The sequence below is a fragment of the Nanorana parkeri genome, unplaced genomic scaffold (assembly GCF_000935625.1).
Source record: "Nanorana parkeri isolate BGI_ZX_2015 unplaced genomic scaffold, ASM93562v1 scaffold567, whole genome shotgun sequence".
Classification (NCBI taxonomy): domain Eukaryota; kingdom Metazoa; phylum Chordata; class Amphibia; order Anura; family Dicroglossidae; genus Nanorana; species Nanorana parkeri.
The window spans coordinates 242,030-257,032 of NW_017306835.1; the positions used below are offsets into that span (position 1 = coordinate 242,030).

The 15,003-nt window shown below is 39.8% G+C and overlaps 1 protein-coding gene across 1 annotated transcript in view; it reads left to right on the plus strand.

Annotated features, from left to right (window-relative positions):
* Nucleotides 1–15,003, plus strand: part of ATP11A (ATPase phospholipid transporting 11A) — a 148,233-nt gene that overhangs the window by 95,377 nt on the left and 37,853 nt on the right. The window contains exons 13-19 of the mRNA XM_018562255.1: nt 842–1,015; nt 2,165–2,328; nt 5,175–5,246; nt 6,491–6,564; nt 9,529–9,632; nt 11,015–11,196; nt 12,066–12,317. Coding sequence (XP_018417757.1) covers nt 842–1,015; nt 2,165–2,328; nt 5,175–5,246; nt 6,491–6,564; nt 9,529–9,632; nt 11,015–11,196; nt 12,066–12,317 — 1,022 coding nt within the window. The remainder of the gene's footprint in view (nt 1–841; nt 1,016–2,164; nt 2,329–5,174; nt 5,247–6,490; nt 6,565–9,528; nt 9,633–11,014; nt 11,197–12,065; nt 12,318–15,003) is intronic.

Genomic DNA, 15,003 nt, shown 5'->3' on the forward strand with positions numbered 1-15,003 from the left:
TCTGGGCCTTCTATCTAAAAGATCAAAATCTACAGTTTTTTCATCTGACGTATTAATTCAATTAAAAGTGCATGATAATTAATTCTCCATGGAAGAATAATTGCACCATTGCCTCATCTTCCCTAAATCACTAGCCAATCATTTGACAATTATTAAGCCTTGGCATGAGTATTATAAGTCTTATCCGATTAGCATGTTACAGTGCCCATAGGCATTGGAGGAATGTTTGTCCAACTCTTTATGTTCATTCCTGTGCAGAATAAACAAGGAGACAGTGATGTAGGGAAACCTGCTTACCCCAGGAGAGGAAATGGGTGGAACATTAGTGAACAAACATTTTCTAACCTATACAGTTTACATTAATTTTTGAGCCAGAGTGTCTGTCAGTCCCACCGACATGACATTCCAGATAAAACAGCTGGAACAGACAATTGTCATTTTATGTCTATGGACAATTTTACTGAATAACCATAGCACCTAAGAGGTAACTTTCTTTTGTTGTGGGTTAGATGAACAATAGCAAGACTTTCAAGAGAGGGGATTAAAGAAAACAAATCCTAAGTGTATTGATCTGTTCTTCTCCAGCCAATTAATTCAAATGAAGTTAACACAACTTGGACAAAAGACAAGTGGAATATTAAAGTCTATTTGGTGACAGAGAGAGAATTTCAAAAATATTTTTTATCAGACCAGATCTTTTAGTATTGTCTAAATGTTTTGTTGCTGTAGTTTTACTCCGTGGCCAATTTTTTATTAGGATTTCCCATTTTATATGTGTTTTACAATGTAACATTGCGTTTAACCTGATTTCTTTACTCCGTGTATTTTCCTTTATCTGTAGGTAGAATATATATTCACAGATAAGACTGGAACGCTGACAGAGAACAACATGGAATTTATTGAGTGTTGCATTGAAGGCCATGTGTACATACCACATGTAATCTGTAATGGGCAGATCCTACATGACTCCTTGGGTATTGACATGATTGATTCCTCACCTGGACCTGGAGGAAAAGTAAGTCTGTATTAAATACACAGAAATGATGCACAACAAAATGGGGACTGAAATTGTGCTTTCTAGCCATTTCATCATACAAGGTTGTAGCATTATGCTATTAATGTTATTGCTTTAAGTGACTGCTTACATGTTGAATTATAGCACTAAACTTGGCCCCATGCATATAACATTTTGCTGCATCAGTTTTACTAACTACAAAAAGATTGTTCATAAGTCCAGTTAAGAAATTCCCAAATCCGAGCTGTTATGTCCAGCTAGTTTACCAAATAACATTTGTAATTCTAAGTTAAAAGGGAACCATGGAGTAACCTTTGTATTCCATAGTTCTCTTTAGGGTCACGGGAGGTATTTCCCGCTATCTACTGAGCGCTGCAACCGGGACGGATCCCGACAATACTGTCGAGATCCACCCAGCTGGCTGATTGACAGCGGGCTCTGCCTTTCTAGAGGCAGAGCCAGCTGTGCCCGCAACCTCCCCCTTCCGTTCCTCCAGTCAGTGCTGGAGGATCGGACAGAGGAGGGGGGGAATCCCTGTTGGGCATTGGTGACTAACAGTCATGGCTCTCTGCAGGGAGATGATCGGGAAGTGAGCGAGCGACAGTATTTGTTCGCTCACTTCCCGATCTATAGAGCCAACTTGTGACCGTTTCAACGGCACACGTCAGCTCTAACTATGAGGATGAGTGTAAATCACTCACCACATAGTTCTCCTTTAAGTAATTCATCACCTAATAAATCTAATACATATGTAGCATTATGCTAGAAGTGTGCACTGGGTACTTGTTAGTGCTGGGTTATGTATCAGTAATATTCTGAATATTCTGGCCCTATGCTTTGGTAATGTGTCTGAGTCATAATGTGCGACTAATTATCTTTTATGCCTCATGCTTTAAGCAATATATTTATATTATTCTCCCATGTTAGCCTTATTGCTTAGAAATGCATGTACAGTAGCTTCTTGCATGCTTTACTCATACCTACACTTGCTGGTTTTGTAATTAGCCCCACACTTTAAACCAAAACTCCAAGCAAATTTTTGTTTTAGTTTTGGAAAAAGTGAAACCACTAGCAGGAAAGGGTTATTTCCTCAGTTAGTGACACAAAAAATAAAGTTTCTAGCCCTTCTCCTCTCTATTAAAATCCCAGGAACGAGAGGATCTGTTCTTCCGTGCTCTTTGTCTGTGCCACACGGTACAGGTGAAAGATGAAGACAACACAGATGGTGAGAGAAAATCCAGTCAGTCTGGGAAATCCAGTGTCTACATTTCCTCCTCACCCGATGAAGTTGCTCTTGTAGAAGGTATACAGAGGTAAGTACCAGAGACTTAGATCAATACTGTAAATGCATCATTAGTAAAACGTTTTTTTAATGGTGTTTTGCAGTAATTCCGAATGCTTTTTTGAGGAAACCAAATGCTGCCGTGGTAGGCCTTATACTATTGGGTAAATAGCTGCATCAGAAGCGACATAGCTTGTTTATCAGTGGCAGTGTAATTGGGAACACTCTATACCTCTGTGGTGGATAAATGTACAAAAAGTGCAGGTCGACGCAATAAAACCAGACAACAGCCACTCTTTAATATTCATGAGCTGATATGTATGTCTTGGAGGGCCGCCTTTAGAAATCACAGGGCTCCTTTCTACATGATGGGACTGATTTACAAATGGGTGACGTGATCCTGGACCAAATTTACTAATGTAGATAGTGAGTTTTAAAGTTTCCACTTTTTCAATCAAATTTGAGAAACCTCCTTTTAAGCGTTTGTTTCCATTTATACAGCTTACCTAAAAATATATATATTTTTTTTATTATTTTGTTTTTTTCTTTCAAATATGATTATACATAGGACTGCAGGGTACTCCTAATAATTTCAGAGAAACAAACAGGGAGAAAGTTACCCCTCCTTAACATACAATGCAGAATCCAAACCTTGAGATCTTTAACCCTTTGTTAGGACAGACATCTAGTTTACAACTGATAATTTGATCTGCCAGCACAGTACAGACACAGTTAATAAGAGTAAACTTAGCTGCCTTCTTAATATTATTGGGGGAGGCTGTGTAGGATTTTAAGCAAGTAAAAAGCACTTAAAATGCAAGCAGCATATTTTAAATATTTTGTTTAAGTTATGCTATATGTAAACATTTAACAAATACAAAATATGTGTTATCCGAATTTGGCTGCAAAAGTGGAAATAAAGTTTATCTGAAACCATAATACACTCACACTTTAGTAAATCAGGTGGCATTTCTCAGGCCTCTTACCCACTGTTACATGGATAAGGCGTCTGTGGAAACTAATATAATATAGCTTTTTTTGTCCCTACATATTATAGAAGCTCAAAATGACAATTTCTATGAATGTCATTTACTTGCATGTTAAACTTTGATTTTTAAAGGTTTTGCTATAAGGCCTCATTTACACTGGGTGTGTTTTCCTGTACAGTGTGAGGACTATCTTTTTATGAGCCCAAAACGGCAGGCAGCTCATGCATCATGCATCTATAGAGACGCAGGGGCTGTGCGCCCTCATACACTGCATCCCGCCTTTCATGCTATATGGGGCCTGAAACTTCAAATTGCACTTCAAATATGCAATTGCTACAAATCATATATCCAAATTTCTATTTTTTTAACCTAAAATTCGGAATACATAGTAAGTTGTAACCCTGAAACCTGCTATTCATTGTATTCCCTGCTTGGAAGCTTACCTTTGTCTTAGCAGCATCTCTGTTCTCCTTTACTAATCTGCCCCTAACAGCAACCTCATTTATTCTTCAGCAATATAAAGTTCCTCTTCCTCCATATCAGACTTACAGAATACTTAATAGGTATACTTTTGAAGTTGTCCACATTTCTCTGCCTTCCTTAATGCTATCCTTCTTTGAATGTAACTTGTGGATATCTGAGTTCCATAATGGCACATTAAGGGCCTGTGTCGTCTGGCTTTGACAGGGAAATTGTCACGATCTGGACCCACTGATGTTATCTGGAATCTGGAATCTAGGATGTGGACCCCAGCTACACTTGCTGGGGCACCTAGATCAAAGGGTGCAGGCAGTGTAAGCTGACAACTCCCAGAGCTAGAGTTCTAGCAGGGACAGGAGCTGTGGAGCTGAATGAGGCAATGTGTAGGTAGCTGAATGCTGAATGTGTAGGTAGCATGGGATCCCCCAGGGCGCAAGGGACTAACAGCCAGCCTACACAGATACGAGAGACGAATCAAAGGTCAGGGACAGGCTGAAGACTAGGACTTCCAGGGACAAACCAGAGGTTAGGGGCAGACTGGAGACTAGGATTTCCAGGGACAGGTCAAAGTTGCAGTATCTTTCCAATTGCAATTTGGTAACCAATCACTGGCCAGAATGAGCGAAGCGCGCTTTCACTATCGATTCCTCACAGGTGGAGTGCATTTGGTATCACTCCGCCTGTGACAGGAGTCGGCGCTATAGAGGAGGCATCGGCTTATGCGGCTCTGCTCCCTCCGCTGCCGCCTCTCTTCCTCTAGTGCTGGCTTCGTCAACACCGCTGATTCTGTCCCACAGCTCTTCAAGTTCCCACTTATGCCACCACTGTCCCTGGGAATGGTCACAACTAGGTCTTATTTTGGGGGTAGGTGTTGTATTTTAGCAATTCCCCAAAATAGTACTAGGTCTTATTTTCGGGGGAAACACGGTACTTGTAGAACTACAAGTGACAGCTCAGCTGCAACTTTTCAGCTGAACTGTGACAGAAATTCAGTGTGGTTTTGACATACAGTTGACCTGCATTTGACCTGTTTTATCTGCTTTTGCATTTCCATAGACTTGTAAGGGGAGAGAAGCAGTTCTAAAGTGAACAAAAGCCTGTTGACTCTGGCCCTTTTTCCCAACCCCCTAAGAGGACAAAAAATGTTTTTACTGCCATGATGTCTGAAGAGGCATTATTTGAGACCAGGGACTTCTGCACATGCAAAGTGCTATTTGATTACCTGTATGGTGCAAAGAGATGTTATGCAAACGTCTCTCAATGCAGCATAACCCACCTGATACAGGGATGAAGCTCTATGCAAACTAACATATAGATGTGTGTATATAGTGTAACCGTTCTCTAAACTACATTATGATAGATATCTGCCTCTCGATTGAGACATTGTGACCTTTCTTTTCTGTTTTAGACTTGGCTATACATTTCTGCGGCTAAAGGACAATTACTTAGAGATTTGTAATCGAGAAAGTGAAATTGAAAGGTATGTTTGAGTCAGCAGATTAGCCACAATGTTCTAATATCAGTGATTTATTATCTACAGTGATAAAGAAAATAAAAAAGGCTAATGAAAATACAAAGACAGAGCTGTAAGTGGAAATCTAATTTTACAGTTCTCTAGCTCTGTACCACTGATGCATGTGGGCTTTATAGCTTCTGTTCAAAGGGAGCGATGAATATTGCTCTAAATGGCAGATTCATTTAGAAATAGAAACTCATGAATCTAGTTTAAGTTGCTAAAGCATTTACCAGGGAGACATTGGTATATTATCATGCTAGATGACCACTGACCTGAGTGAACTACACTTCTTTTATACATCCATTTATGTATGTGTGTTTGGGCCTAAATGTATACTATAGTGGCTCCAATAATGGATATACAGTATACTCATTAATGACAATTTATGTACCCCTCCTCCATTTAACTGCTGCTTACAGTAAGAAGAGTAAGATACATAGCTCAATAGTTGGATGCAATTGAAAAGCAGCCTTTGCAGCACCCCAAACGTTCTCATAGTTCATAACTTGCAATTGGGGTAGTGAACATCCCCTTCACTTACAATCCAAATGGCATGGACAGAAAACAGGAGAAGCATTCTGCATATCCCAGAACCTGTCAGGCAGTGGGTGAATTAAATGCTTGTTGCCCAACACCACTTGGATATTACAAATTAAAATCATAGTTAGGACATCATGAAGAATGCCACCTACTTCTCACCTGCCTTGGATGTGAACAGTGACAGTTTGGGAAAGAGGGGTGCCAGCACCTGTTCAACTCACGTACAGAATAAATAGGTCATGAAGTCCCAAAGAGCCTTTGTGTGGCTGCACAGTCCACAAAATGGGGCGTCCACCCCTGAGTGCTTCAGCAAATTATACCGTTATATTGCAGCAATGCGCTGTTTACATCCCAACAGGGGGGGACATTTCAGAAGTATTCCTGTGTGTATTTGTGTGAATTTTCTCTTTGCTTCTTTCCAAAATGTCATTGTATACTGGTAGGATTACAGGCTACGGACTATAGAGGGCTTAGAGTGTTTGTGTTTTACAACAACTGGACACAAATTCTTTAACTCCACTGGGGACATGCTGCTGTGAATGTTACAAATGCTTTCTGTCAATTGTCCATTAATATACTGATGCTATACAGTGAATATGTGCCAGTCCATGTCTAGCTGTCACTAATTCATATTTTTCTTTTACATTTTGTCTCTTTGGATCCTTTAGATTTGAACTGCTACACGTTTTAACGTTCGATTCTGTGAGAAGGCGTATGAGTGTCATAGTGAAATCATGCACAGGTAGAGCGTGCCTACATTGCCTGTTTCAACATTGTCTTTTCTGCTGTTTGTGTTTGAAATACCATGTCTATTTTATCACTAGAAAGAAAGAATGTGACGAAGCATGTTTCATGACTGCGAGAACATGAATTTCAAATGAAGGGAGGAATTAAGCAGTTCCATGTCCTTAGGCTGTAAGGTGTGGGAGGTTGGATGTGACATCACTGTGAAATGTCCTAGAACGTGTTAGTCATATAGCCCTACAACTGAACCTATTCATATTTCTTTTATACCTCTAAGGCTGCAGCTAACACGATCTAGTGGAAATAAAAACTCACAAGACTAAGACAGCTATGCTAACCACTGAGTGATCATAATTGCAAAATCAGATTGAAAACTCTGTTCTCCTTACATTAAGCAATGTCTAGGCTAGACTTTTTTTTTTAAACTTTATACATACAAGCTCTTGATTATTACAAATAGATTTGCTTAATGTAATTTTTTTTTTTTTCATGGTTATGTAAATACTCAACTGCCACAAGTAGTAACCGAAACAAGCTAATGGCGAAATAGGTTATAGCTAGCAGTACAGAAAGAAATCAGCGAGGCAATGTATTGTGTAATGCCAAAATGCATCTTATACTGTGGACAAAGAGCATTGCATAATTTCACGTTTTATGGACATGTTCGTCAAATCAAAATTAAAGGCTAGATTGTGACCAGCTTTCTGTGGTTTGCATAAGTTATAGGTGTTCAAAGGTTTTATAAGGGAAAAGCAATGCACGTGACTTAAAGGGGTTCTACAGTTTCAGCAATAATTCAAAAACTTTATTTATGGGTAAGTAATTCCAGTCCTGGGGATCTGCTTGTATAAAACCTGTCCCAATCACTACCCATTTTGGAGCTTTTGAGGCTAACAGTCAGAAATCCAAAGTTATTTTAGAGATTTTGAGGGAGCTCCATGATTGTAACAAAAAGCTGTGGAGTTTCTTTTGCCCTGGCAGGATAAAGGATGTCTTAGTATATTCTATCATTGGCAGGGGCGGATTTTCCATTGAGGAACCTGGCCTTGGGGCAGCAAATAAAGTAAATCCAGCCCTGATCATTGGCTAAAGCTTTTTCTACTTTTTGCGAAGAGGAATACCTAATATTTAAAATTGATTATTTTACTGTTCTTTTTTATTATTTTAGGTCATAACGCAAAAGGTAAATGTGAAATTTATACCTAAAATAAAGCAGCCAAGCTAGCTAGCTACAAGCAGCATTAATAGTGTAAATGGGTGCTGGCATGTCCACTAATCACTGAGATCAATTATAGTTGCAGTGAGCTATTTGTAATTCATAGTGATCAGAACTGCTTTTGGGAAAGAATGACTACATTCATTGTTGGGAGTGTACACATATCCTATGTTCTATACACATAATAATGTTAAATCCCATAAAAACAGCAGCAAACAACTTCTCCAAAATGGTATGAAGGTCGTGGGGAAAAAAAAGGAAGAAATCCCAAAAAGAAATACTGTACATGAGTTTAGTAAATACATGGGTTCATAGGTTAAAAGGGCACAGCTCAATATATTGAATCTGTCCGAAGGATTTACATTGTGTACACATTACGCCAACAAGCAAGAATTCCTGTCCTTGCAGTAAATGATTATCCACCAGTATTAGGAAGGTTGGCCAGTGAGGTAGGACAATGGAATGCATTTCCTGTATAGTTTTACATGCCGTTCATGCCAGGTAGCGCTCATGATTAGGTTAGGAGCATCAGGAAATATACATAAATGCTTTTTCAATAAGGTAGTTATAGAGCAGTGATAATATAACAGTGCATTAAGGGAAACTTGTTCTGAGAAAATCAATTAGACTGCCATTGTTAGTTTTCTAGATATGCAGGGCTAACTGGGACTAAGTATGAACATCAGACATTCTGATTTTCTTTTGACTTTGCATTTGCATGCTTATTCTAGAGAAGTTAATATTAAGCAAGTGACAACCAGGCCGCTGGCATTGTCCCTAGGCATTCAGCAATGGCAGCCTTCAAGCTGTGTCATTACAGATTTCATTTAACCATTGTAGCCAATTGAGCTTTAGTTTAGTCCAACCAGATTAGGGGATTCTTATGCACTTATTAAATGTCCCTTGACTTATTAAAAGAGAACTCTGGGCAAACATTTTATTGCAGTGGGGCTACACCAGCATAGCATAGGTTATCTGCTAGTTTTTGTCTAGGTCCCCCCCAAAAAAGTAAAAATGTATACTTACCCATTCCTAGGAGCCGTCTTGCTCTTAGACCGTTCCTTCCAGCATCTATCCCCCACCTCTCCGGTAGTCTAAGGTCCCACAAATCCTCACATTCTATTCACACTGAGGATGCTGAGGAACATTCCAATGCTGCAGCATAGGAGAAGAGAGGTTTCAGAGACCAGAGAAGTAGCGGTTCCGGTGAGTATAACTTTTTTTTTAGCACCTACACAAAAACGAGCAGTTAGCCCTTGCAGTGCAGGGTAGCTGTGCAAGGGTAAATAATAATTTTCCCCAGAGTTCTTCTTTAAATTAGACTTCTCATTAGTGAAGCTATTTTGTAATGGAATTTCTAGGTTGGGTACATAAAGAGTAATAGAAGTGCTGAAATATTTACATTTCCTGAAGGAAATGCTGCTCCAGGTTCCCTTCAGTGCTGTTGACATATGACTAGCACTAAAGGCAGCTTAGCAACTTGTTCTCCAGGAATAACATGCATCTTACTCTTTATTTATCCCCTTCAGGACGGTTAACATAGATTTTAAGGTAACGTGTATTGGATGTTATGATTTTTGGCAACATGTTTTTGATTATTTTATTGTATAGCTATATATTCATGTATTCTTGGAATAACAATTCATTCTTTGTCTATGACTGAAGATTTATAAGCTAATATTTTCACAAAATTTCAAAAGGTTATGTTTCGCTATTACTAAAGAGCCAATGATATTGTTTCTGCAGGTGAAATCATCCTGTTTTGCAAAGGAGCAGATTCTTCTATATTTCCCAGAGTCAGGGAGGGGAAGGTTGACCAAATCCGAGCCAGAGTTGAGCGAAATGCTGTGGTAATACACTTTAATACTTCACTTAATTAAATGATTTTGTATGAGTGCTTTTAGTGACCTAAATCCTACCTCCAGCCAAAACATCATGTTGTTTTTTTATTTGGGAAGAGTAAATTCTTCTGTCAAGTGTTTATTGTGGTCCATGAACCCATTAGAAAGATGTCTTTTTCATTTTTACATCCCTGTGACAGCAGGGAAAGAAATAAGGCAAGTTGTTGTCAATGGGACAAGAAGACAAAAGCTATAATAACTATAAACAGATGGGCGTCCGTTTATACCTGGTAACCCCCGATTCTGGCCAGGTCCAGGAAAGCAAACGGATCAGAGATGCGTTTCGCCGGACCTGATCGTGCCTGATTGGGGGTAATCTGATGTAAATGGACACATGTCCATTTATATCTGAATCCCTATAGACCGACAGTCCAGCAGTTTTTGTTTTTTCCTTGATTGCAAGATGGAGGAAAACACTGAACGGACACAAATGTCACAGCGTTGACATCCAATCTGCACTGCTCTGATCAGCAGTGCAGATTGAAAGAGACCGTATGGGCTCATGTTAATGGGTGCTGTCCCACATTTGACATGCATTTGGTATGCACAGATCAGCAAAATCCCATTGACATTATTTGAGCAGCACACATTGCAATTCAGAGACTACATTTGACCTGCTTTGTGTTGCGCTGCGTTTCTTTGGATGCAACATGCCCTAACTCCAGGCAAAGCAGGTCAAACACAGCTTTTCCTTGTCAAATGCTGTGTCTGCCATTCAAACGTTTGCATTTAGCAAATAGCAAACGCAGTGTTTGAAATGACCCACTGTCAACATGAGAGCAAAGATTGGAGGGCAGGCAGCGGGACGGGTAAGCATCAAGATTAGTGGGCAGGCAGCAGGACAGCTAAGTATTTAATTTTTTTTACAGGCATTTCTGTTTAACTGTTATATTGATATTAATGTAAGCGACCATCACTTTGTGGTGCTGAGTTTATAGTATATGCAATTTACAGTAGTAATACCTAGAGCAGAATAAAGGCGAGGGACTGACACAAAATTTGCAGAACTGTAGCTCCTGGAAATGCTATGCAGCACATAAGGGTTTGCTGGATGAGGATAATATATGTCGATGTATGTGCGTCACCTGTGTATTTACCTGTTTGCCTGGAGCTGCCCATTAATACTTCCGATAGACTGTGTTTTATTAATGTGTACAACAGAGAAAAACAAACCTGTGCTGATTCAGTGTCTAGGAAGGATTATAACCTGAATGAATGTATGTTTTACTAAATGAGTTTACTAGAATGAAGCATGTTTTACTGTAGAGAGCAGACAAAGATGACAAGCACATGAATCATTGCATTTTACCAGTGACTTTTCCTTATTACAGGAAGGTCTGAGGACTTTATGCGTAGCCTATAAGAGGTTTACACAAGACGAATACGAAGATGTGGATAAGCTTCTAAAGAGAGCACAGCTGGCTCTACAAGAGAGAGAGAAGAAGCTGGCAGAGGCATATGAACAGATTGAGCAGAACCTCATCCTACTGGGTGCCACAGCAGTAGAAGACAGGTTTAGTCCGGTGTTAATCATTCTTTATGCAAATAACAAGTACACAGTATTCTATTCATTTCCAAAGAGCGAAGAAAGCGTAATGCAGAACTTAGAAATGTGAATAGGGTGATTTAAGTGTTATCAGAGGAATATATTACGCATTTTCTATTTTCACTGATGTTCATATACGGCAGATTAAAATCAAATCTAAAAAGTAAAGTAGAAATGGTATAAATAATGCTACCCGGTGATCAGCTTTCTAGAGCAACAAAATAGTCAATACATTTAACTAGGATAGCTGAAGTACATATGTCTGTGCACCCTGTTCTGGAGCTACATAATACCTGCAACTAGGGATGAACAGATACTTTTTGGGTACCAGTGCAGATACTTGGCATTTTCATGAGAACTACCAGGGTTGCAGCGGTTGCAGCTGGGACCTGGCTCTGGCCCTCCACCACTGTCCTGAAATCATTAGTCTGTATTGTTTTAGAAAAACTGTCACATGACAATTAAAAAAATGTATCAGTACTCGTTCGAGTTGGGCTTAAAATGATTTAATTAAGGACATTTCTAACACAATAACAAACACAGTTTCAAGGTGAGGAACTTGACAGGAGATCTTCATGCAAGTGTACATAACAGTCTGTACCTCAGTGTAAGGAATCACACCAGGTTCTCCCTCCACACAAAACTGCTCGTGTAAAGAAATCTATCAGTCTGCAGATTTATGTGCTAGACAGAAGCATCCCCAATAGCAAATAATCATCCATAAGAGGAGTTAGTAATAGAAATACTAGTAAATATTATAGTTTTATATACACAAACATGCTTCAGGATAAAGTTGGTTCATGACTGGAAAATATTTTTTCATTCTTTCTTCCTAGGCTCCAGGAAAAAGCAGCAGATACCATAGAATCTTTACAGAAAGCTGGCATTAAGGTATGGGTCCTCACAGGAGACAAAATGGAGACGGCTGCTGCCACCTGTTATGCCTGCAAACTGTTCAGGAGAACCACACAGCTGCTGGAGCTCACAACAAAGAAGATCGAGGAACAAAGTTTACATGATGTCTTGTTTGAGTTAAGCAAAACAGTCCTAAGGCACATCGATAGCTTACCGAGAGACAATTTCTCAGGGTAAGTGAAAGACTCGAGTCTAGCAATACAGCAGTCTACCAGAAGGTTTGCTTCAGAGCACTGCTTCTTAGACTGCTTCTTAGACTGTAAAGCACAATATACCTATGACGGGTGCTTAAACCTTGTGTACTGTGGGGGACCAGGTTCAACAGGAGTGTGTAAGCACAGACCTTAAAGAGTATGAATTGCCAAAACATGTTTTCTTTTTTTTAGTTTTGGATAGCGCAGGAAAGGGTCGTTGTCTGTGTCCCATTGGCAAGACTTACCTTAACGTTCTGTGCTGGAGACTCAACCGGATATGAGAGACAATTTACCATATTAGACAGTGTTCTCTGGATCAAGTGTCCTCATTGGAAAATTTTAATTAATTTGTTCTGGTGACAACTGTAAAATTAGGGATTTTTGATTTTTTTTTTCCCCATTACTTTCTGTTTCAGTGATGGTGGTCACCAGAACAAAGGGAGAAAGTTAAACTGCCTTGTGAGGGCACAGACAACAATAAAAACCTGACCAGTTTGAATCCTTCCCTACTCTATCCAAAACTAAAAAAAACACTAACCGCACAACACAACTTATATTTATGATTATGTTTATCAGGATATATCTTCATATTTTACATTGTAACAGTGGTAGTACTATAAATCACTGACGGCTGCATTTCTGTAACTAACCATTGTAATTATACCATGTGACTAGTACGTACAGTCCTAGGCCAGCATAGTTGTGAACAATTTCAAATTATTTCCAGGGACACTTTTCACCTCCCGTTGCTGGATCAAAATATGGTATCTAAAGCTGGCCACACATTACACACTTGAAGTGCAATCTTCTTTAGATTCACCGACATTTATGTACAGCAAGGGCTTTTCTGACTGGTATTAAACTGAATAGGTTGTGTCAATAGACCCCTTTGTTGAATACCTGTTGGTAAATTATAAATACTGTGTAAAGAAATTGTACAGTCATATTGTGAATATGCCATTTGAAGGATTGACCCAATTCAGTCCCATGATACTTTCTAAATTTGACAATAAATTACTTTTCCTTACATTGTTAGTACTAGCTGAACAAAAACAGGCAAACATGAAGAGTTGTTGGGAGCAGCATTTCTACCCCACTGATATCATGGAGTGACAAGGAAAAACATCTGTTCCCATTTATATCAACCTTCCAACTACTGTTTGACTCTTGAGTTCAGTTGCCAATGAGAAGCCCAGGGAGAGTTTACAAAGTTGCCAATATAACTGGGGTTAAAATACTGAAGAGGCTGTGGTGAAAGGGGTAATCGGCCCTATACTAGCTGATGGCCCTAGCCACACCTAGAATACATGTTGGCATTAAATGCTTTTTGTGACAGCTAGTTTATATGTTTAATTTAATTTCAGCTACATTGCATTCAAATTATGGTTTCAATGCTTGGTTTGCTTAAAAAATATATATAAAATGTGATGTGTGCATGTTTTGTTTAATGGCATTCTTAGTTTCAGCTGAAGATTAACTAGATGAGACCCATGTGTCCTCTATGAACAGCTGCTTGAGGCTACGTTCACACATTAGCGATTTTGCCGTTGCTTGATACGCGTGACAACACACAAAACAAAATGTTTCCCTATGTGTGTTGTTCACACTAGGGCGATGTCCTCGTAGTACGAAAATGCACGTCCCACAAAAAAGTGCAAGCACGATTTTCTGGGGGGATTCTGTGCGTTCCGGCTATAGTAATAGGCGCAAATGTGCGGAATACATGCATATGTTAACGTTGCGCTTTCGTACAGCGCCGTTTTCTATGTGGAAAACACTGCCGCTATATTTGAATGAAGCCTTAGAGGCATGAGGACAATGCTTGAGTAATGTTCACTGAAAGATTTTTCAGATATATACTGTGTGTGTGTGTGTATATGTGTATATGTGTATATATATTGGGGTCTATTCACTATGCTGCCGAGGGCAGCCGAGTGAATGACCGATCAGAAGTGAAGTGAGCCGAACACTGTTCGGCTATTCACTTCAGGCTGGTACGGCTGATTTCAGCCGTACATCGGCTGAAATCCGCCGTACATCGGCCTGCTTCGTGTGGCTTCGGGTCGGCCGAACATGCTCGGCCGAAGTGCAGAAGGAGTTCGACTCAGCCCATCCAACATCTGGATCGGCTGAGCCGAACCTCCGGCAGGCTTCTCACTGCTGTTACGGCTATTCTTAAAGATGCCGAACAGCAGTGAGTGAATAGCCGAATGCCGCTGAGCGGCATTTGGCTCGGCTGTTCTGCTCGGTCCCTCAGAGGGACCGAGCAGAACAGAAAAAGAGTTAAATAAGGTAAAAAAAGTAAATAGAAAACGATTGTGCGGAGCTAGCAGTGACAGCTAGCTCCGCCCAATAGTTTCCTATTGTCCGGCGGCTCTGCTGCTGTAAAAAAAAAAGTTAAAAAAAAGTTAAAAATCTCCCGGGCGCTCTGGGAGCCTCCCGCTCCCGGCCGCCCAGGAGAGAAACAGTGCCTGTCTTTTTTTTCTTTATTCTGACACGAGCGATGTCAGAATAGAAATAAAAATTTCTCCCATTAAAAAGCATTGGGACATTACTATTGGCTATTTCAATTTGCAATAGCGAATAGTAAACTAGCATTGTACCCGCCCTCTGCTGATGAACCTGATGGGGAACTGCAGAGGTCGGGTACAATGCTAGTTTACTA